The sequence below is a fragment of the Oncorhynchus clarkii genome, chromosome 22 (assembly GCF_045791955.1).
Source record: "Oncorhynchus clarkii lewisi isolate Uvic-CL-2024 chromosome 22, UVic_Ocla_1.0, whole genome shotgun sequence".
Taxonomy (NCBI): Eukaryota; Metazoa; Chordata; class Actinopteri; order Salmoniformes; family Salmonidae; genus Oncorhynchus; species Oncorhynchus clarkii.
This window is the reverse complement of record NC_092168.1, coordinates 35,486,472-35,509,795: the sequence shown is the minus strand read 5'-3', so window position 1 is coordinate 35,509,795 and position 23,324 is coordinate 35,486,472. Positions and strand designations below refer to the sequence as shown.

The 23,324-nt window shown below is 42.8% G+C and overlaps 1 protein-coding gene across 1 annotated transcript in view; it reads left to right on the top strand.

Moving 5' to 3' along the window:
- Nucleotides 1–23,324, top strand: part of LOC139380827 (low-density lipoprotein receptor-related protein 1B-like) — a 485,305-nt gene that overhangs the window by 427,620 nt on the left and 34,361 nt on the right. The window contains exons 66-76 of the mRNA XM_071123916.1: nucleotides 99–215; nucleotides 1,960–2,066; nucleotides 3,246–3,378; nucleotides 5,965–6,071; nucleotides 6,404–6,536; nucleotides 17,517–17,639; nucleotides 17,862–17,984; nucleotides 18,263–18,406; nucleotides 18,721–18,855; nucleotides 19,934–20,053; nucleotides 22,430–22,671. Coding sequence (XP_070980017.1) covers nucleotides 99–215; nucleotides 1,960–2,066; nucleotides 3,246–3,378; nucleotides 5,965–6,071; nucleotides 6,404–6,536; nucleotides 17,517–17,639; nucleotides 17,862–17,984; nucleotides 18,263–18,406; nucleotides 18,721–18,855; nucleotides 19,934–20,053; nucleotides 22,430–22,671 — 1,484 coding nt within the window. The remainder of the gene's footprint in view (nucleotides 1–98; nucleotides 216–1,959; nucleotides 2,067–3,245; nucleotides 3,379–5,964; nucleotides 6,072–6,403; nucleotides 6,537–17,516; nucleotides 17,640–17,861; nucleotides 17,985–18,262; nucleotides 18,407–18,720; nucleotides 18,856–19,933; nucleotides 20,054–22,429; nucleotides 22,672–23,324) is intronic.

The following is a 23,324-nucleotide window of genomic DNA, read 5'->3' as shown; positions in this document are numbered from 1 at the left end:
TACATGTATAAATATAATAGCTCCACCATTAATATTCATGCTTTTTGAAGCCATTTTCATCTGCTTGTTTGTTTGTTTGTTTCCTGATGTAAAAAAAGATGAAAAGACCTGCGGACCTCATGAATTCCGCTGTGAGAATAACAACTGTATCCCGGACCACTGGAGGTGTGACAGCCAGAACGACTGTGGAGACAACTCAGATGAGCATAACTGCAGTGAGTATGCCCATCTATGCTGCTCTCTACTCTCTTAGCTCACTTCTAGCTATTTGGTAACTTATATATACATCAACAGGCCTACGCACTTGCGCAGTTCAGTTAGTATTTTGGAATTGTTTGAAGATTAACTGACTCCCCTTCTGGTCTTTGTTTATATACTGTACCGTTCCTCTGTTTAACTTTGTAAAGAGATCCCACAATCAAAGTAATTTAGGCAGCTCAATGGAGCCCTGTTCTTAACTGTTTCTAACGCGGCTATGCCCTCTGAGCATGTTCCCCTCTCCAACTCCACTTTGGATCTAAAAGAAAGTCAGAGCTCCAGATTCTTCAGCTTTGATGCCATCTCTCCTCTCCTTTCCAGGCTCACTTTTTTTGTTTAGATATTCATAACCAACTACTGGAATGAAGTTTGTTTACGTATGAAAGGGATTTGTTATGCCATCTAGCCCATATCTCTGCTGTGTGTGTGTGTGTGTGTGTGCGTGTGTGCCTGAGTGCACACAAGCGTGTGTGTATATGCATTTTATGCTGAGTATGCGTCGTACATTTTATTTATTATGGGCTTATTCCCCTTACCTATTAATGTCGCTTAAAATGCAAATGAATCCCAGTCAAGTGTTGGATGGTAAAGAATTAAGTAGGTGCACCAGCTAGGCTAGCAGACAGGAGAGCGAGAGAGTCTGCAAATCACAATATGCTGCAGACTGCAGGCTCTGTTGGGACCTTTTCTCTAACGGCAGTTCATATCCACAACTATCTTCACTCATTCAGTCAGTTAACAGTCCACGATAACCAGGGGGTGAGGGGAGGACCCCAGCACTTGAATTTGATGGTGCTTAACTATGGTTTAATGTTGTCCTCAGAGACCTAGACATACAGTGCACCTGAATGTGGAGGTTACCAGATAGTAGGGTTCAGGAGTATACTGGCTATGAATGTATTTACATCTTGAGCCACTGGCATTCCAACCATCATGTCCAACAAATGTCTTTGACGAGCTAACAGTAGGCTTACTGCAAGGGCCCAGTTTTTCCCAGTTTTTCCAAAAGTTATCTATCTAGATTTCGGATAGGATTTAACACAGAAATATAAGAAATTAACAGACAAATCATTGACTTGAATGGGGACTCTCATCCTATTCATTATATTTCTATGCATTTAATCCTATATGAAAAGTGTGCAAAATCCAGATGAGCTTTTGAAAAACTGGGCCCAGATTAAGCAATGCTTAACAGATATCTCTTGTAAAAGGGCCCTTACACAAAACCACATGTGGAAGATAATATGATTTTATGTAAAATTCCACTTATGAATCATGAGAATCATGTGTTTTAGGAGAACTTCACGTGATCACGTGAAATTCATGTTGTTTTTTTCATTAAGGGGGCTCTAGGGGATTCACTTCTCTCATGATACCTCTTATAAAGGCCCATGTGTGTGTTTTCTTAAGAGGTTAGTTGCTTTTCCATGGTTATTTAAAGTGTAAATAGTCTATATAGCCTAGTCTATAACACACATAGTATATATATATATAGTCTTTAAGTAGTCTATAACGGACATCACTTGTTAGGGAGTACTAGGGCCTTGTAGAAAATGATGAAGATCCACCCTTGGATGGTGTCGTTGTGTAACTAGTCTAATTAAAGTTGTGTGGTGGAGTGTATATCGTGTTTGAGGTCCTGACTCCTATGTCATTTCTATTTCAAGTGTAGTGATGTCCTTGTCCTCTCCCTTGACTCAGAGCCAGTGACCTGTAACCACAAGGACTTTGCTTGTGCTAACGGGGACTGCATCTCCGCTCGATTCCGCTGCGATGGAGACTATGATTGCCCTGATAATTCAGACGAGGTCAGTGATCCCTGTTGTCATTTAAAAACAGCCTGTAATATAGCCTGTAAATAGCATGTTATAGCCTGTAAACTCTGTGAGTCACAACCTCTTGAATAATCTTATTTGAGTGAATTGACCCTTATTAATCTTAACCTTATGTTTCTATCTTGCTTTTTCTTTCATAAATGTGAATGTTTAATTTTTCTCCTAAAAGGCATGCATATTGAATTGCAGATAGGATTTGATGGCATTATGATATTCAAATCGTAAAATATTCTGCATTTTATTGGAAAGCAGACGATAATATTATGGATGACAATGTCCTAATCGAGATACATTTTATGTTTGTTCTGTTAAGCAAATGTATGAACAATTATGCAAGCTGGTTTACTAACCAAAAATACTAAATTAACTAGGCATATATGGGACCTGTTTTGTGGAATGTGATTTTTTTTAAAAGCGAGAGCTATTCATGAAATATGAGCCAATCAATAGAAAATATTCAGGTTTGCATTGTGTGATGGCTGAGAAGAGAGCCACGGAATTACTCATTTAGTATGCCTTGTAATTTATTGCTCTGTTAAATACCCCCACAGCAATTACAGCATACAGTATGAGTAATCCCCTCCAAGAGCAACCTCTCTTAACACATTATTGTGTGTGGTTCCAATGACATCATTCTGGGTCAAACTGAATATATTTTTAATTTTATTTAACTAGGCAAGTCAGTTAATAACAAATTCTTATTTACAATAACGGCCTACACCAGGCAAACCCAGGCGACGCTGGGGCAATTGTGCGCCTCCCTATGGGACTGTGTTGTTATACAGCCTAGAATCAAACCAGGGTGTCTGTAGTGACGCCTCAAGCACTGAGATGCAGTGCCTTAGACCGCTGCGCCATTCGGGAGCCCAAATGTTGTCCACCCTATTCTTACCTAAAACTGACTAAACAGGCAATGAAAACTCAATGGGTGTCAATGCCCGGCAATACCCTGCCATCCTGCACATATGAAGCATTCAAATTGTCAATGAAGTGTCATGTATGGGTTATAAATGAGCTATCAAGTCCTAGTGAAGGTACCTTTCAAAGAAAGTATTACCATATGGTTCTACTGTATAAGAATTGGAACGCCTATCATGTAAAGTATAAGCCTATTGTAAATGTGAGCTTCTTGTCCTTTATATCTCTCTACAGAAGGACTGTGAGGCTCGGTGTGCTGAGGACCAGTTTCAGTGTCTCAATAACCTCTGCATCTCCCTCAAGTGGCTCTGTGACGGCCAAGAGGATTGCAAGACAGGAGAGGACGAGAGGAACTGCCAGGGGACAGGTACGGTATATGAGGAAAACAAGGTAAAAATAACCCGTTTTAATGTGAGGTTTAGGTAGTTGTTAAAAAGCTAAATACCACAAGCTCCTGCGGTAACATCGACTGTTGTAGTTTATATACTTTGGTTGAAAAACAATACAAAGTTAGAGTTTTTCTGGACTTTTTTATGGGGAGTAGGGTAAGATGAGGACATTTTGGTGTGGAGGGGGGTGCTTTACAAGCAGTAGAATTGCCAAGGCTGCTTTCTGTGTGACTTGTAATTAAATACTGTTCCAATTCTCTACGCCATGTGTTTTGACCCACAGTAAAGCCATAAAAACATAATGAACTGTATAACGGATAAAAACACTTCAAAAAGTGATGCGAGCGAGTCCCCCTCCCCCAAATGTTATTTTTTTATCAAATAAAAGTTTGCTTAAACCACCTAGCAACCTCGCCAACAGATTTGTACCTTTTGGTATTTTAGCGAATAGCAGGGCAGGGAAAGAAGCTGGGTCGCTGTCATGAAAGACAAACATATTACGCGTCGCGCCAATAGGAGTAGGACTATTTGGGTCTACCTGTGCCAAAACTCTGCTATTGATCATTCTTTAGCTGGTTCTCCATCTTCTTTAAAAAAATGAAATGGTGAGCCAACATGTTTTAAACACTTTGCCTACTAAAAAAAAAATTCCTGGCTTTCGCTTGTCCCTCTGAAGCAGACATATAGTAAGCAATACAGCGCCTTCGGAAAGTATTCAGACCGCCTGACTTTTTCCACATTTTATTACGTTCCCGCCTTATTCTAAAATGGATTAAATCTAAAAATGGCCTCAGCAATCTACACACAATACCCCATAATGATGAAGTGAAAACATGTTTTTAGAAATGTTTGCTAAAATATTAAAAATTAAAGACAGAAATACCTTATTCAGACCCTTTGCTATGAGACTCAAAATTTAGCTCAGGTGCATCCTGGTTCCATTGATCATCCTTGAGATGTTTCTACAACTTGATTGGAGTCCACCTGTGGTAAATTCAATTGATTGGACATGATTTGGAAAGGCACCCACCTGTCTATATAAGGTCCCACAGTTGACAGTGCATGTCAGAGAAAAACCAAGCCATGAGGTCGAAGGAATTGTCCAAAGTGCTGCTAGACAGGATTGTGTCGAGGCACAGATCTGGGGAAGGGTCCTAAAAAATGTCTGCAGCATTGAAGGTCCCCAAGAACACAGTGGCCTCCATCATTTTTAAATGGAAGAAGTTTGGAACCACCAAGACTCTTCCTAGAGCTGGGCGGAGCAATAGGGGGCGAAGGGCCTTGGTCAGAGAGGTGACCAAGAACCCGATGGTCACTCTGACAGAGCTCTAGAGTTCTTCTGTGGAGATGGGAGAAACTTCCAGAAGGACAACAATTTCTGCAGCACTCCACCAATCAGGCCTTTATTGTCGAGTGGCCAGACGGAAGCCACTTCTCAGTAAAAGGCACATGACAGCCCGCTTGGAGTATGCCAAAAGGCACCTAATGACTCTCAGGCCATGAGAAACAAGATTCTCTGGTCTGATGAAACCAAAACTGAACTCTTTGGCCTGAATGCCAAGCGTCATGTCTGGAGGAAACCTGGCATCATTACTATAGTTAAGCATTGTGGTGGCAGCATCATGCTTTGGGGATGTTTTTCAGCAGCAGGGGCTGGGAGACTAGTCAGGATCGAGACAAAGATGAATGGAGCAAAGAACAGAGAGGTCCTTGATGTGGCGAAGGATCACCTTCCAACAGGACAACGACCCCTAAGCACACAGCCAAGAGAACGCAAGAATGGCTTCGGGACAAGTCTCTGAATGTCCTTGAGTTGCCCAGCCAGAGCCTGGACTTGAACCCGATCGAACATCTCGCTCCCCATCCAACCTGACAGCTTGAGAGTATCTGCAGAGAAGAATGGGAGAAACTCCCCAAATACAGGTGGGACAAACTTGTAGCGTCATACCCAAGAAGACTCAAAGCTGTTATCGCTGCCAAAGGTGCTTCAACAAAGTACTGAGTAAAGGGTCTGAATACATAAATGTAAATGTGATATTTCTGGTTTTTTATTTTTTTATTTAAAAAAAACTGTTTTTGCTCTGTCATTATGGGGTATTGTTTGTAGATTGATGAGAAAAAAACAACAATTTAATCAATTTTAGAATAAGGCTGTAACCTAAAAAAAATATTAAAAAGTCAAGGGGTCTGAATACACCCTTACACATTGTGCCAATGGGGTTAACCCACTTGGTGATAATTGCAACATGGCTCATAACCTCATCCGAAAGCCCCAATAGTGATTATTGCCTGAGTGGGTTTTAGCACAGCAGTAGGCAGCACACAGCGTGCTCTAGCCTGAGGGAAGACATCATATTTAGACCTAGGATCTGTTCAAAGTCTAGCACTGCTGGTTTGGACAGAAACAATGGGTTGTAGCATTTCTTTTTTCACGAGTTCATAACAGTGTGCTGAACACATCCAAACCGGCCCCACTCATGCTGTGAATGATGGGTGTTATATTATTATGTTGTGGAGTGTGTGCACTCAATAAAGCTCTCTATCTCTGATCTGGGTGTTTCCAGTGCTCCCATCTTGCTCCCTAAATGAGTATGTGTGTGCCAGTGGAGGCTGTGTCTCGGCCAGTCTGAGATGTGATGGACAGGACAACTGTCTGGACGGATCAGATGAGGTGGGTGTGGCTCTGCTTGGTACTTTAACCTCGTCCGATATCAATCAATCACTTACTGTAGCTTTCTTTAACTTATTTACGTAAAACGGCAGAGATAAGAAGAAAAAAAGTGCGGTGGCTGATTTTCCCACACTGTATGAAGCATTTATCTAGGGATTGTCCTATTTGTAAGGATCATCCCTACATAATTTGGTGCCTTGTTCCTAACAGTATACAAAAGGATGTTATTGAAGACACTTGTATCAAAATGTATCACTGAGAATGGCTTGACTGTGTTGGACATTTAATAATGTTTAATGCTGTTTACTTGTTTTGTGTTGCCATGTCGACAGGCGGGCTGCGTGAAGGAGTGCAAGGAAGATGAGTACTTGTGTCTGAACCACGCCCACTGTATCCCACGGAGATGGTGCTGTGACGACGTGTTTGACTGTGTGGACCATAGTGACGAGGAGAACTGCAGTCAAGGTACGACAGGGGTTGGACAAACTCACTTCACATATCAATGTACTAGAAAACTGTAACTGCAGCCAGAGTTGGACAGGTATTAGAAATGACAACAGGACTAGTCAGAGCTAATTTGATTCAGTTGCAGTTGAAACTTTGAGAGATGGGGTGGAAACTGTCTCCTCTTAGTAAGTAGTTGGTTTTCCATACAGGTCTGTTTTCACTTTATTTTAATTTACAGGCAACATGTCCTACTACAGTAGAGACATGCCTTTCAGGTGTTGAAATGTGGGGCACTGAGCAAATTTTTGTCTAGTGAGCGGAAACTTGAACAGAGAATTTTGTGGAACTTTCGGCAAGCGTTTACACATAATCGCTGAGACTGTACCCTTACAGTTTTGGACAGTAGCCAATAGGCTATTGTGTCTATGTGAGCATAACGTAGGCCTATAAACAAACGAATGGAGCAAAACCCATAACATGTTCACATGGAAATAGCTTTTGATTTCTATGATATAGCCTACAGTAGCCTATATGTGGTGTTCAATGCTGGCCTATATTGCATGATATATTTATATTATGAAGGGCTTGAAATCAATTAACGATTTTCTACTTGGTCTGTAACACCATGGGCCAAATAGGTGACTGTAAATTACATTGTATTGTGTTGTATGATGCAAGAAACCACTTTACAAAATAAAATGAATTACAGATGGTCGCCTCGCTTCGAGTTCTTAGGAAACGATGCAGTATTTAGTTTTTTTTATGTATTATAGTATACTACTAGCCAACGTCCAGTCTCTTGACAACAAGGTAGATGACATTCGAGCAATTGTTGCCTTCCAGAGATTGTAACATTCTCTGTTTCACGGAAACATGGCTCTCTCGGGATATGTTGTCGGAATCGGTTCAGCCACTGGGCTTCTCCATGCTTCACGCTGACAGAGATAAACACCTCTCTGGGAAAAGGAAGGGCGGTGGTATATGCTTTATGACTAACGACTCATGGTGTAATCATAACAACATACAGGAACTTAAGTCTTTCTGCTCACCCGATCTAGAATTCCTTACAATCAAGTGCCGGCCATTTTACCTACCAAGAGAATTCTCGTAAGTTATAGTCACAGCTGTGTACATTCCACCCCAAGCAGACACCAAGACAGCCACCAAGGAACTTCACTGGACTATATGCAAACTGGAAACCATACATCCTGAGGCTGCATTTATTGTAGTGGGGATATTAACAAAGCAAATTTAAATCAACCTAAGTTCTTCCAGCATATTGCTTGCACTACGTGAATGGGCAATACCCTCGACCACTGCTACTCTAACTTCCGCGATGCATACAAAGAGTTCCCTTCGGCAAATCTGACCATGACGGCATCTTGCTCCTTCCGTCTTAAAGGCAGAAACTCAAGCAGGATGTACCAGTGACGAGAACCATTCATTGCTGGTCTGACCAATTGGAAGCCACGCTTCAAGGTTGTTTTGATCAAGCGGATATGTTTTGATCAGCCTCAGAGAACAACATAGACCTATACGTTGACTCAGTGAGTGCGTTTATTAAGAAGCGCATTGGAGATGTTGTACCCACTGTGACTATTAAAACCTACCCTAACCAGAAACCGTGGATGGAGGGCGGCATTCGTGCAAAAATGAAAGAGGGAACCACCGCATTTAACCATGGAAAGAGGTCTGGGAATATGTCTGAATATAAACCGTGTAGCTATTCCCTCCGCAAGGTAATCAAACAAGTGAAATGCCAGAACAGGTACAAGGTGGAGTCACAACGCAACGGCACAGACACGAGACGTACAGTGGGGCAAAAAAGTATTTAGTCAGCCACCAATTGCGCAAGTTCTCCCACTTAAAAATATGAGAGAGGCCTGTAATTTTCATCATAGGTACACTTCAACTATGACAGTCAAAATGAGGAAAAAAAATCCAGAAAATCACATTGTAGGATTTTTAATGAATTTATTTGCAAATTATGGTGGAAAATAAGTATTTGGTCACCTACAAACAAGCAAGATTTCTGGCTCTCACAGACCTTTAAGAGGCTCCTCTGTCCTCCACTCGTTACCTGTATTAATGTCACCTGTTTGAACTTGTTATCAGTATAAAAGACACCTGTCCACAACCTCAAACAGTCACACTCCAAACTCCACTATGGCCAAGACCAAAGAGCTGTCAAAGGACACCAGAAACAAAATTGTAGACCTGCACCAGGCTGGGAAGACTGATTCTGCAATAGGTAAGCAGCTTGGTTTGAAGAAATCAACTGTGGGAGCAATTATTAGGAAATGGAAGACATACAAGACCACTGATAATCTCCCTCGATCTGGGGCTTCACGCAAGATCTCACCCCATGGGGTCAAAATGATCACAAGAACGGTGCGCAAAAATCCCAGAACCACACGGGGGGACCTAGTGAATGACCTGCAGAGAGCTGTGACCAAAGTAACAAAGCCTACCATCAGTAACACACTACGCCGCCAGGGACTCAAATCCTGCAGTGCCAGACGTGTCCCCCTGCTTAAGCCAGTACATGTCTAGGTTCGTCTGACGTTTGCTAGAGAGCATTTGGATGATCCAGAAGAAGATTGGGAGAATGTCATATGGTCAGATGAAACCAAAATATAACTTTTTGGTAAAAACTCAACTCGTCGTGTTTGGAGGACAAAGAATGCTGAGTTAAATCCAAAGAACACCATACCTACTGTGAAGCATGGGGGTGGAAACATCATGCTATGGGGCTGTTTTTCTGCAAAGGGACCAGGACGACTGATCCGTGTAAAGGAAAGAATGAATGGGGCCATGTATCGTGAGATTTTGAGTGAAAACCTCCCTCCATCAGCAAGGGCATTGAAGATGGCTGGGTCTGGGTCTTTCAGCATGACAATGATCCCAAACACACCGCCCGGGCAACGAAGGAGTGGCTTCGTAAGAAGCATTTCAAGGTCCTGGAGTGGCCTAGCCAGTCTCCAGATCTCAACCCCATAGAAAATCTTTGGAGGGAGTTGAAAGTCTGTGTTGCCCAGCAACAGCCCCAAAACATCATGGCTCTAGAGGAGATCTGCATGGAGGAATGGGCCAAAATACCAGCAACAGTGTGTGAAAACCTTGTGAAGACTTACAGAAAACATTTGACCTCTGTCATTGCCAACAAAGGGTATATAACAAAGTATTGAGATAAACTTTTGTTATTGACCAAATACTTATTTTCCACCATAATTTGCAAATAAATTCATTAAAAATCCTACAATGTGATTTTCTGGATTTTTTTTCTAATTTTGTCTGTCATAGTTGAAGTGTACCTATGATGAAAATTACAGGCCTCTCATCTTTTTAAGTGGGAGAACTTGCACAATTGGTGGCTGACTAAATACTTTTTTGCCCCACTGTATATGGCAGGGTCTACAGGAAATCACGGACTACAAAAAGAAATCCAGCCACGTCACAGACACCGACGTCACACTTCCAGACAAACTAAACACCTTCTTTGCCCGCTTTGAAGATAATACAGTGCCACCGTCGCGGCCCGCTAACAAGGACTGCGCTCCTCCCCCCGTCTGTCCATCACCGTGGCTGACGTGAGTAAAACATTTAAACGTGTTAACCCTGGCAATGCTGCTGGCTCAGACGGCATACCTAGACGCGTCCTCAAAGCATGCTCAGACAAGCTGGCTGGTGTGTTTATGGACATATTCAATCGTTCCCTATCCCAGTCTATTGTCCCCACGTGCTTAAAAATGGCTACCATTATTCCTGTACCCAAAAAGACAAATATAACTGAACTAAATGACTGCCGCCCCGTAGCACTCACTTCTGTCATCATGAAGTGCTTTGAGAGACTAGTCAAGGATCATATCACCTCCACCTTACCGGCCACCCTAGACCCTCTTCAGTTTGCGTACCGCCCCAACAGGTCCACAGACGATTCAATCGCCATCACACTGCACACTGCCCTATCCCATCTGGACAAATTAAATATCTATCTAAGAATCCTGTTCATTGACTACAGCTCAGCATTCAACACCATAGTACCCTCCAAGCTCATCATCAAGCATGAGGCCCTGGGTCACAACCCTGCCCTGTACAATTGGATCCTGGACTTTCTGACGGACCGCCCCCAGGTGGTGAGGGTAGGAAACAACATCTCCACTTCGCTGACTCTCAACACTGGGGCCCCACAAGGGTGCATGCTCATCCCCCTGCTGTACTCCCTGTTCACCCACGACTGCCTGGCCATGCACGCCTCCAACTCAATCATCAAGTTTGCAGTCAACACAATAGTAGTGGGCTTGATTACCAACAACAACGAGACAGCCTAGAGGGAGGAGGTGAGGGCACTCAGTGTGGTATCCGGAAAACAACCTCTCACTCAACAAAACAAAGGAGATGATCGTGGACTTCAGGAAACCGCAGAGGGAGCACTCCCCTATCTACATCGAGGGACAGCAGTGGAGAATATGGAAAGTTCCTCCGCGTACACATCACAGACAAACTGGAATTGTACACTCACACAGACAGTGTGGTAAAGAAGGTGCAACAGCGCCTCTTAAACCTCAGGAAGCTGAAGAAATTTGGCTTGTCACCTAAAACCCTGACAAACTTTTACAGATGCACAATTGAGATCATCCCGTCGGGCTGTATCATAGCCTGGTATGGCAACTACACCAGCCTCAACCGCAAGGCTCTCCAGAGGGTGGTGTGGTCTGCACAACGCATCACCGGGGGCAAACTACCTGCCCTCTATGACACCTACAGCACCCGATGTCACAGGAAGGCCAAAAAGATCATCAAGGACATCAACCACCCAAACCACTGCCTGTTCACACCGCTACCATCCAGAAGGCGAGGTCAGTACAGGCACATCAAAGCTGGGACCAAGAGACTGAAAAACAGCTTCTATCTCAAGAACATCAGACTGTTAAACGTTAATCAATAACTCAGAGAGGTTGCTGCCTACATTGAGACCCAATCACTGGCCACTTTAATAAATGGATCAGTAGTAACTTTATACAATGCACTCTAAATAATGCCACTTTTATGTTTACATATCTTACATTGCTCATATCACATGTACAGTGCCTTGCGAAAGTATTCCGCCCCCTTGAACTTTGCGACCTTTTGCCACATTTCAGGCTTCAAACATAAAGATATAAAACTGTATTTTTTTTGTGAAGAATCAACAACAAGTGGGACACAATCATGAAGTGGAACGACATTTATTGGATATTTCAAACTTTTTTAACAAATCAAAAACTGAAAAATTGGGCGTGCAAAATTATTCAGCCCCTTTACTTTCAGTGCAGCAAACTCTCTCCAGAAGTTCAGTGAGGATCTCTGAATGATCCAATGTTGACCTAAATGACTAATGATGATAAATACAATCCACCTGTGTGTTATCAAGTCTCCGTATAAATGCACCTGCACTGTGATAGTCTAAGAGGTCCGTCAAAAGCGCAGAGAGCATCATGAAGAACAAGGAACACACCAGGCAGGTCCGAGATACTGTTGTGAAGAAGTTTAAAGCCGGATTTGGATACAAAAAGATTTCCCAAGCTTTAAACATCCCAAGGAGCACTGTGCAAGCGATAATATTGAAATGGAAGGAGTATCAGACCACTGCAAATCTACCAAGACCTGGCCGTCCCTCTAAACTTTCAGCTCATACAAGGAGAAGACTGATCAGAGATGCAGCCAAGAGGCCCATGATCACTCTGGATGAACTGCAGAGATCTACAGCTGAGGTGGGAGACTCTGTCCATAGGAAAACAATCCTAGTATATTGCACAACTGTCACACCCTGGTCAAAGTATTTTGTGTTTATCTTTATTTATTTGGTCAGGCCAGGGTGTGGCATGGGTTTTTGTATGTGGTGTGTATTTATGGGGATTGTAGCTAGTGGGGTGTTCTAGCTAAGTCTATGGCTGTCTGAAGTGGTTCTCAATCAGAGGCAGGTGTTTATCGTTGTCTCTGATTGGGAACCATATTTAGGCAGCCATATTCTTTGAGTTTGTCGTGGGTGATTGTTCCTGTCTATGTGTTTCTCACCAGATAGGCTGTTTTAGGTTTTCGTGACGTTCATCACGTTCTTTATTTTGTAGTGTTTGCATTGATTCGTGTTTTACGTTTGTTCATTAAAACATGGATCGCAATCTACACGCCGCATTTTGGTCCGACTCTCCTTCGTATGAAGACGAAACTCGTTACAGAATCACCCACCACAAAGGGACCAAGCAGCGTGTCAACAGGCAAGAACAGCCCAAAGTGGAGTACAGTATGGACTATACTTCTTGGGAGGAGATAGACAGGTGGGCGGTCGACCCAGGGAGAGTGCTGGAGCCCGCCTGGGATTCGATGGAGCAGTGCGCGGAAGGATATAGGAGAATGGAGTTTGCGAAGCAAGCAAGGCGGCGCGGACGGAGGCCCCATAGTCAGCCCCAAAAATTTCTTGGGGGGGGGCTCAGGGAGAGTGTGGCAGAGTCAGGAGCCAGACCTGAGCCAACTCTCCCTGTTTATCGTGAGGAGCCAAGGAGGAGACCAGAACCAGAGCCGGTGTTGGAGGTGAGCGAAACAGAGACTGTGAAGGAGTTAATGGGGAAATTGGAGGAGAGAGAAATGAGGGAGTTGCTGTGTTGGTGTTTTAAACATGGAATTCGCCCGACGGAGCGTGTCGGGGATTTGATGGCACCTGGGTCAGCGCTCCATACTCGTCCTGAGGTGCGTGTTAGTCGGCTGGTGAAGATGGTGCCAGTCTCACGTACCAGGCCTCCTGTGCACCTCCCTAGCCTTGCACGTCCTGTGCCAGCACCGCTCTCAAGATCTCCAGTACGCCTTCACGGTCTAACCCATCCTGTGCCACCTCCACACCCCAGCCCTCCGGTAGCAGCTCCCCGCACCAGGCTTCCCGTGCGTGTCCTCGGCCCAGTACCACCAGTGCCAGCACCACGCATCAGGCCTACAGTGCGCCTCGCCTGTCCAGCGCTGTCGGAGCCCTCCTCCTCTCCAGCGCTGTCGGAGTCTCCCGCCTGTTTAGCGCTGTTAGAGCCTTCCTTCTCTACAGCGCTGCCGGAGTCTCCCGCCTGTTCAGAACTGCCAGTTAGCATAGAGCTGCCAGTTAGCATAGAGCTGCCAGTTAGCATAGAGCTGCCAGTTAGCATGGAGCTGCCAGTTAGCAAGGAGCTGCCAGTTAGCAAGGAGCTGCCAGTTAGCAAGGAGCTGCCAGTCTGCAAGGAGCTGCCAGTCTGCATGGAGCTGCCAGTCTGCATGGAGCTGCCAGTCTGCAAGGAGCCGCCAGAGCTGCCTGTCTGCAGGATGCCGCCAAAGCTGCCAGTCTGCAAGGAGCCGCCAGAGCTGCCAGTCTGCAAGGAGCCGCCAGAGCTGCCAGTTAGCATGGAGCAGCCAGGGCCGCCAGTCAGCATGGAGCAGCCAGGGCCGCCAGTCAGCATGGAGCAGCCAGGGCCGCCAGTCAGCATGGAGCAGCCAAGGCCGCCAGTCAGCATGGAGCAGCCAGGGCCGCCAGTCAGCATGGAGCAGCCAGTCAGCATGGAGCAGCCAGTCAGCATGGAGCAGCCAGAGCAGCCAGTCAGCATGGAGCAGCCAGAGCAGCCAGTCAGCATGGAGCAGCCAGTCAGCATGGAGCAGCCAGAGCTGCCAGTCAGCATGGAGCAGCCAGTCAGCATGGAGCAGCCAGAGCTACCAGTCATCATGGAGCAGCCAGTCAGCATGGAGCAGCCAGAGCTGCCAGTCGACCAGACTCTTCCAGAGCTGCCAGTCGACCAGACTCTTCCAGAGCTGCCAGTCGACCAGACTCTTCCAGAGCTGCCAGTCGACCAGACTCTTCCAGAGCTGCCAGTCGACCAGACTCTTCCAGAGCTGCCAGTCGACCAGACTCGTCCAGAGCTGCCAGTCGACCAGACTCGTCCAGAGCTGCCAGTCGACCAGACTCGTCCAGATCTGCCAGTCGACCAGACTCTTCCAGATCTGCCAGTCGACCAGACTCTTCCAGATCTGCCAGTCGACCAGACTCTTCCAGATCTGCCAGTCGACCAGACTCTTCCAGATCTGCCGAAACCACCAGCCAGCCAGGTAGATTCATCAACCTGCCTGAGCTTCCTCTCACTCCTGAGCTTCCTCTCACTCCTGAGCTTCCCCTCAGTCCCGAGCTGCCTCAGTCCCGAGCTGCCCCTCAGTCCCGATCTGCTCCTCAGTCCAGTGGGGTTCTGGGTGAGGACTACTAGGCCATGGTCGGCGGCGAGGGTGGACTATCCAGGGACGCGAGGAGAAGGGACTAAGACATTGATTGAGTGGGGTCCACGTCCCGCGCCGGAGCCGCCACCATGGACAGACGCCCACCCGGACCCTCCCTATTGTTTTGAGGTGCGTTCGGGAGTCCGCACCTTAGGGGGGGGGTTCTGTCACACCCTGGTCAAAGTATTTTGTGTTTATCTTTATTTATTTGGTCAGGCCAGGGTGTGGCATGGGTTTTTGTATGTGGTGTGTATTTATGGGGATTGTAGCTAGTGGGGTGTTCTAGCTAAGTCTATGGCTGTCTGAAGTGGTTCTCAATCAGAGGCAGGTGTTTATCGTTGTCTCTGATTGGGAACCATATTTAGGCAGCCATATTCTTTGAGTTTGTCGTGGGTGATTGTTCCTGTCTATGTGTTTCTCACCAGATAGGCTGTTTTAGGTTTTCGTGACGTTCATCACGTTCTTTATTTTGTAGTGTTTGCATTGATTCGTGTTTTACGTTTGTTCATTAAAACATGGATCGCAATCTACACGCCGCATTTTGGTCCGACTCTCCTTCGTATGAAGACGAAACTCGTTACAACAACTCTGGCCTTTATGGAAGAGTGGCAAGAAGAAAGCCATTTCTTAAAGATATCCATAAAAAGTGTAGTTTAAAGTTTGCCATAAGCCACCTGGGAGACACACCAAACATGTGGAAGAAGGTGCTCTGGTCAGATGAAGCCAAAATTGAACTTTTTGGCAACAATGCAAAACGTTATGTTTGGTGTAAAAGCAACACAGCTGAACACACCATCCCCACTGTCAAACATGGTGGTGGCAGCATCATGGTTTGGGCCTGCTTTTCTTCAGCAGGGACCTGGAAGATGGTTAAAATTGATGGGAAGATGGATGGAGCCAAATACAGGACCATTCTGGAAGAAAACCTGATGGAGTTTGCAAAAGACCTGAGACTGGGATGGAGATTTGTCTTCCAACAAGACAATGATCCAAAACATAAAGCAAAATCTACAATGGAATGGTTCAAAAATAAACATATCCAGGTGTTAGAATGGCCAAGTCAAAGTCCAGACCTGAATCCAATCGAGAATCTGTGGAAAGAACTGAAAACTGCTGTTCACAAATGCTCTCCATCCAACCTCACTGAGCTCGAGCTGTTTTGCAAGGAGGAATGGGAAAAAATTTCAGTCTCTCGATGTGCAAAACTGATAGAGACATACCCCAAGCGACTTACAGCTGTAATCGCAGCAAAAGGTGGCGCTACAAAGTATTAACTTAAGGGGGCTGAATCATTTTGCACGCCCAATTTTTCAGTTTTTGATTTGTTAAAAAAGTTTGAAATATCCAATAAATGTCGTTCCACTTCATGATTGTGTCCCACTTGTTGTTGATTCTTCACAAAAAAAAACAGTTTTATATCTTTATGTTTGAAGCCTGAAATGTGGCAAAAGGTCGCAAAGTTCAAGGGGGCCGAATACTTTCGCAAGGCACTGTATATACTGTTTTTTACACCATCTATTGCACCTTGCCTATGCCACTCGGCTATCGCTCATCCATGTACTTACATGTACATATTCTCATTCACCTCTTTAGATTTGTGTGTATTAGGTATATGTTGGGGAATTGTTAGACTACTTGTTAGATATTACTGCACTGTTGGAACTAGAAGCACAAGCATTTCGCTACACTCACATCAACATCTGCTAACCATGTGTATGTGACAAATAAAATAAAATGTGATTTGATTTATTTTTACCATACAGTGATTTAGACAATGTAGGCTACCCCTCTGCCTATTGGCCTATTTGCATATTCAAGCCTGTCTCAAAATACAACACTGCCCCTTTAATTAAAACATAAGATTTTTACTTGACTGGCTTTTCAAAAATAGCTTGAAATATAGTCAACACATTTTGTGCTCTTGTAGGAAGCAGTATTACTGACCTATACTTATCTATAACTGGGCTAATAACTCGCTAACTTGCAAAGAATATCAACAGAATGTGTACGCAAACGGCTCTGCGCTCTGATCTGAAGTCATCTGAAAAGCGCATTCACTCACACATGATTGAAAGACCGCAACCACTAATACAATTATACTCCATTGCACTCTGGCTCTGCCTACAACAAAATTACAGACTCAATCTTGCAAAGTTAGATTTGTTTTGGTTTGTTGCATTGAAAATGGGCTGATATAATGTTTATCCAATCACAGAAAAAACGTTGATCTATAGTGCAAACTAATGGGGCGAACTGAGTGAAGTTCAATCTCTTGCGTATTTGCATGGCATTTCTTCTGTGCGGCAGTCCAGGAGGAAATGTGCTTATGTGCTCAGTTTAGAGGGAACATTGATTGCAACTATGGGTAGAGTTGAGCATGTTTACTGGAACACTGTAATACAGATTACATGCCTGTCAATATTGTACACACATTTGCTTTTCTTCCTTCATAGTACCATGTCAGCAACAAGGGGTGTTGAAATTCACACATAACACATGGCTAGTAGCATATCAATCACCATTCTAGCCATGTGTTTTTCTGTGAAAGGTGTACAAAACAATAGTCATATTCTGACTAAGCACTGACTTTGCTAACAAGAATGTTCTTTCATACAGACACTGTAGTGATAGCACAATGCTATTGAATAGAAGTTTAGAAGGAAATGGAAAAACCTAGCTATAAGACAGCCTTGTGAAAGAAAGCCCATAGCACTACTGTTAACCTTCCGTTTGTAATTTCAGGCATCTTCTTCTGCCGTCCTGATGAGTTCATTTGCAACAACACCTTATGCAAGCTCCATGCGTGGGTGTGTGATGGCAAGGACGACTGTGGAGACAACTCAGATGAGGACACAGAGATGTGTGGTGGGTTGAAATAACAACTTAGATCTTTGATGGATATTTTATTATAACTCCATGCAAGGTCATATTCATGTTTGAAATGGTGGATTCTGTTGAATGGACTCGAATCGACTTTGTTGAATGGACTAGAATGGAGTAATTCAAATAGACTAGAATGGACTATGTTGAATGAACTAAACTGTATTTGACTGTCTGCAATACTTGTGTTATTCTTCTCCCCTCCAGCCAAACTTTCCTGTCCCCCCACACGGCCACACCGATGCAGAAATGACCGTGTGTGTCTGCGCCCTGACCAACTGTGTAACAAGGTTGACGACTGTGGGGATAACTCGGATGAGGAGGAATGTGGTGAGTTTACACCAGCTACAGTTGAAATTACATTATATTTTTCTTAATCAAGAATGTTGAACTAAGGAAATTGTATATTCCAATAAAACATTTTTCCTAATCGTATCAGTGCGACAACAGCAACACTGTTGTATTAGTCAAGTTCCTTTGATTTCCCTACAAACTCCACATCACATCATATAAAGATATCTCAGAGTTCCACTCATCCTTTCATGCAAATGCCTTCTCTGTTGCCGATGCAGCCTGACGTGTGTTTGGCTTCTGTGTGCGTCCCAAAGCAGAGGTGGTGTCTGGCAGACCCAGACGGTGTGGGAAGGCAGAGTTCACCTGCAGTACCCAGCGATGCATCCCAGCCCAGCTGCAGTGTGACCTCTTCATTGACTGTGGGGACGGGGGATCGGATGAGCAAGACTGCAAGGCCTGTATGTGTGTGTGTTTTGTGTGTCACACAGATCAATATCCTTCTGTTTAGATTGAAGTATTAAATGTTTCTAGGGAGGAACTTGATCCGTGAGATAATCTAGGGCTCTTCTGCTATATTCTTCTGCTAGATCCAAATGTTAGATGATGTCAGAACATTTATGGCAATACATGATCCAAATTTGCTGAGTTTTTGTTTGTTTGAAGAAAGTTGATCTTCACCTGGCTTCCACACATCAATGGAACAACTTTTTGCAAGTATATTCGATGTATAGAAATGTGTTTTCATGTGCAATCACATTGTCTTCGACTGTAGCTTCCAATGGAGACATATGTGGAAAGAAAACAAACCCATGTGGGGAGGATGCAATTTGCAATCAGACAAACACAAATGCAATATGTCAGTGCAAATCTGGCTTCAGGAGGAATCTGAAGACTGCCCAGTGTGAAGGTACTGTACGTCCTGGTTTTCCCCTCACTGTTTAATTAGACAGAATAACGTTACTGTAATAATAAATGGCATTCTTTAACACATTTAAGAAATATATACGTTTAACTAATATGGTTAAATATGTACATAGCCGTGGTTAATGAACAATATACATAACATATTGCTTTCTAGTTTTTCCTTACAGACACCAATTCCTTCAATATATTTATCTCCGAGTAGGTGTTTATAGTATCTTAGTAGCTTTCACTTACAGATAATATAGTAAGCCATCCAGTCTCAATGAGCTTAAGTAATTATGGATTGAGTAGGCAAGTTATGCATAATTTAGTTGGAGATAACGATATCTGCGATTATAAACTGAACTCTAAACCTGGCTTTTGCCTCCTAGTTATTGCTTTTGTGCTCAGTGGTTATTGATTATTCTATTAAGGGGGAGAGTAACTAAGTACTCAAGTTGTAATTGCCACTTTCGTAATGGGTTAAGACTCTTTCTGAAAGATAACCAAGGACCATTTAAACCTAGACTTCCTATGCATGTTGTCATCACATCAGCTGACTGCTACTCTGAATATGACTTAGTAACTGTTGCTTAGTAAAGCTGGTATATGAACGTGCTTCAACATGTGAAACAGAACCAGTGTTAACAGCAATTTATATATATTTTTTTAGCAGGTTGGCATTAATTGGGATGACTCATTTACTGGTAGGCAGCTCTGCAGGGTAGTCTCTCAGCCACAAAGTCGTAACATCCGATTTTAAATCTAACCTTAACCCTGAATTTAACCATACTGCTAACTTTATGCCTAACCCTTAACTTAAGACCAAATAGCACATTTTTGTTTTCATACATTTTTATGATATATACCAAATGTTGACATTACAACTGTCCAATCTAGTGCAAATCTCACTTTTTTTTTAAAGTATTTTTTATTTTAATTTCAGTATACAATAGGTATCCTCAAATCCTATAGGTTAGGGCAATATCAACATTAACTGACATTTCTGATTTGAGAGGTATGGCAGCTTAACTGTTTCCATGTGCAGTACAGTAACTGAGTGTTTTTCCTTTTCTCCTCAGAAATCAATGAGTGTCTTGAGTTTGACACATGTGCTCACTATTGTACAAACACTAAAGGATCCTACAAGTGTACTTGTGACAAGAATTTCAAGGAAATCAATAGAAACTGTATAGTCAAAGGTATGGACCATTTTATTACTGTATGATCTAACTGAATTACATTGAACTATCATCTTGATGTGCCACAAATTGAGCTAGGATTTTTTTTACTGTTGTAGTTTCAATTGATATACAGTATTGTATCTGATATTTTTAAGCTAAAACGAATTAAAACAGTATACTGTTAGTATATTATGTATTTCTATGAACTGCAAAATTTTCTTGAATATTGTATACCCTTTATTTGAAAAGATTAGTTTTATTCAATAGATGAAACTGTACATTATCCTTACCACTCTTCATTGTAAAGATACTGTCATAGTGATCAGATAACTTTTACATGAAGACAACAGGAATGTATAAGTAATACTGAATGTATACAAGACCAGTCATTTAACAATTTAGATAGTATAAAACTGAGCTGTTTCTGATGTGACCAATAAGGATTATATTAATAATGATTGGCAATATTCACTAAAATCTATTTCACATCTTTTCTCTAAAGGGTTAAAGTTACGGGTGTATACACCACTGTGACACAGTGCCTTCGGAGAGTATAACATATTCTAAATGTTGTTGTGTTACAACCTTGAAATTAAAATATATTAAATCATTTTTTTCTTCTCAACCATCGACACACAATACCCCATAATGACAGGGAAAACATGTTTCGACATTTTTGCAAATGTATTGAAAATGAAACATAAATATTTACACCCCTGAGTCAATACTTTGCAGAAGCACATTTGGAGTCGATTACAGCTTTGGTATATCTTGATTTGGGGATTTTCTCCCATTCTTCCTTGCAGATTTTCTTAAGCTCAGTTAAGTTTCCAAAGATTTTCAATGGAATTCAAGTATGGGCTTTTGCGAGGCCATTCAAGGACTTTCACATTCTGGTTTGTCTGTATGCTTGGTGTCATTGTCCTGTTGGAATGTAAATCTTCGCCTTCACCCCAGTCTTAGGTTGTTTGCACTCTGAAGCGGGTTCGCATCGGGGATTTGCCTGTATTTGGCTCCATTAAATGTTTCCTCTATCCTTACCAGTCTCCCAGGCCCTGCCACTGAAAAACATCCCCATAGCACATCACCTGGTAGTGATGGTGTAAGACGGGTGGTGAGCTGTGCCTGGCTTTTTTCCAGACATAGCACTTTGTATTTAGGCCAAATAGTAACATTTTTGTCTCATCAGACCACATCTCAGAGTTTTTCACTTGCCTTTTTGCAAACTCAAGGCATGCTGTCATGTGTCTTTTTCTCAGGAGTGACTTCTGTCTGGCTACTCCTATAATGCACAGATTGGTGAAGTGCTGTAAAAACTGTTGTCCTTCTGTCATGTTCTCCCATCTCAGCCAAGGAACTTTGTAGTTCTGTCAGTGGTCATTGGGTTCTTGGTCACCTCCCTGACCAAGGTCCTTCTTGCCCGGTTGCTCAGTTTGATCAGACAGCCAGCTCTAGGCAGAGTCTGGGCAGTTCCATATTTTTTCAGTTTCCCAATGATGGAGATCACTGTGCTTTTGGAAACTTTCAACATTGTTGTATGCCCTTCCTCAGATATATGCCTCATCACAATTCTATCTTGGAGATGTAGTTTCTGCTCTGACATGCATTGTCAACTGTTGGACCTTTTATATAGACAGGTGTGTTTCTTTCTAAATCATGTCCAAACAATTGAATTGGCCACAGGTGGACACCAATCAAGTTGTAGCGACATCTCAAGGATGATCAAGGGAAATTGGATGCACCTAAGCTCAATTTGGTATTGTCATAACAAAGGGGTGTGAATACATATGCAAATGAGATATTTCTTTCATTTTCAATAATTTAGCAAACATTTATAAAAACATGTTTTCACTTTGTCGTTATGGAGAATTGTGTGTAGATGGGTGAGTGAAAAATACATTTAATCCATTTCGATTTCAGGCTGTAACACAACAAAATGTGGAATAAGTCAATGGGTATGAATGCTTTCTGAAGGCACTTTTCCCATTTTAATGACATATCCCCTCTATCCCCACTATTCCTACTGATTGGCACCACAGGTAGTAGTAGTAATAAATTACTGGTCTTGTTACTATGTGATTATATATTATTATCCTGATCCACAAGGAACATGTCATATATATGGGGGAAGTTTGTTGGACACAGATTCATCCTAATCCTGGAATAAAAAGAAAAATCTAAGTAGAATCTGCATCAAAAATGCTTTTTAGTCCAAGTCTAGGCTTAATGTGTCCAGAAAACTGCCCAAGAATGTTTATATATGACTTGATTGCCATATATTATACTTTTTTTCTTCTGTAAATTAAATATGCTGTCAAACTGTTGTTTAAAACCCCAAATGGAATTTAGCCACTTTTCATTTTTTTTGCATATTAATAACTCAACAACGGGCAGGACCAGAAGATCGAGTGCTCTACATAGCTAATGACACTGAAATCCGAAGTTTTGTGTATCCGTTTAACCAGAGCCATGGACACAAACTCCTCACTCGCATCGAGGACAATGCCCGCATTATTGGGATGGATGCTCTGTTACACCAACAAAAGGTTATCTGGGCTACCCAGTTTAACCCCGGTGGACTTTTTTACAAAGAAATCCTAGACAAGAGTCAAACTAAAACTAATGTCGGAAACATAGTAAGTATTTCCAAAGGTGTGGTTAGGGTGGTTGGAAAGTCTACTTTACTTTGAAATGTATGATATTGTCCATTCAATGTCCGCTTACTAATATCCACAGCATATCTACAGTAATGTTTAAGTAACACTATCACAAGATATGCATGCTTTTTTATTTTCTAAATCCATTGAAGCTACAGTATGCCTTGGTTACTGCATTTGAGCACAATTAATTATAAAATGATTAGCCGTGAGAGCGTGAATATAGCAGTGAGTGCTTGAAGATTAAATGTATCTCATATAGTCACATATCTCATGTGAGCTAGAGTACAGAACATTAGGAAGGTGCCAAGCTTTTTCCAGGTTTTGTTTGAAATAAAGGAGAATAACAACACATTTTTGAAAAATTGTCTATGTTCCTAACCCCCTCTGCCTTGATGTTGGACTGTCTGTCAATGTGCCCACCTCTCTCACTCAGGGAGACAAGGTGGAGCTAGAGGGAGAGCTACGTCACAGGGTTATACAGCCCCCCACTCAGTGCAGTGCTAGATAGAACTTTATGGAATAAAATATAAACGTTCTGTCACAGCGAAATTACTAAAATAGGGAAAGCCAATCGATTGGGAGATATGACATAACATTTTATGTGAACAATTTGGGTCGCGGGTTCACAA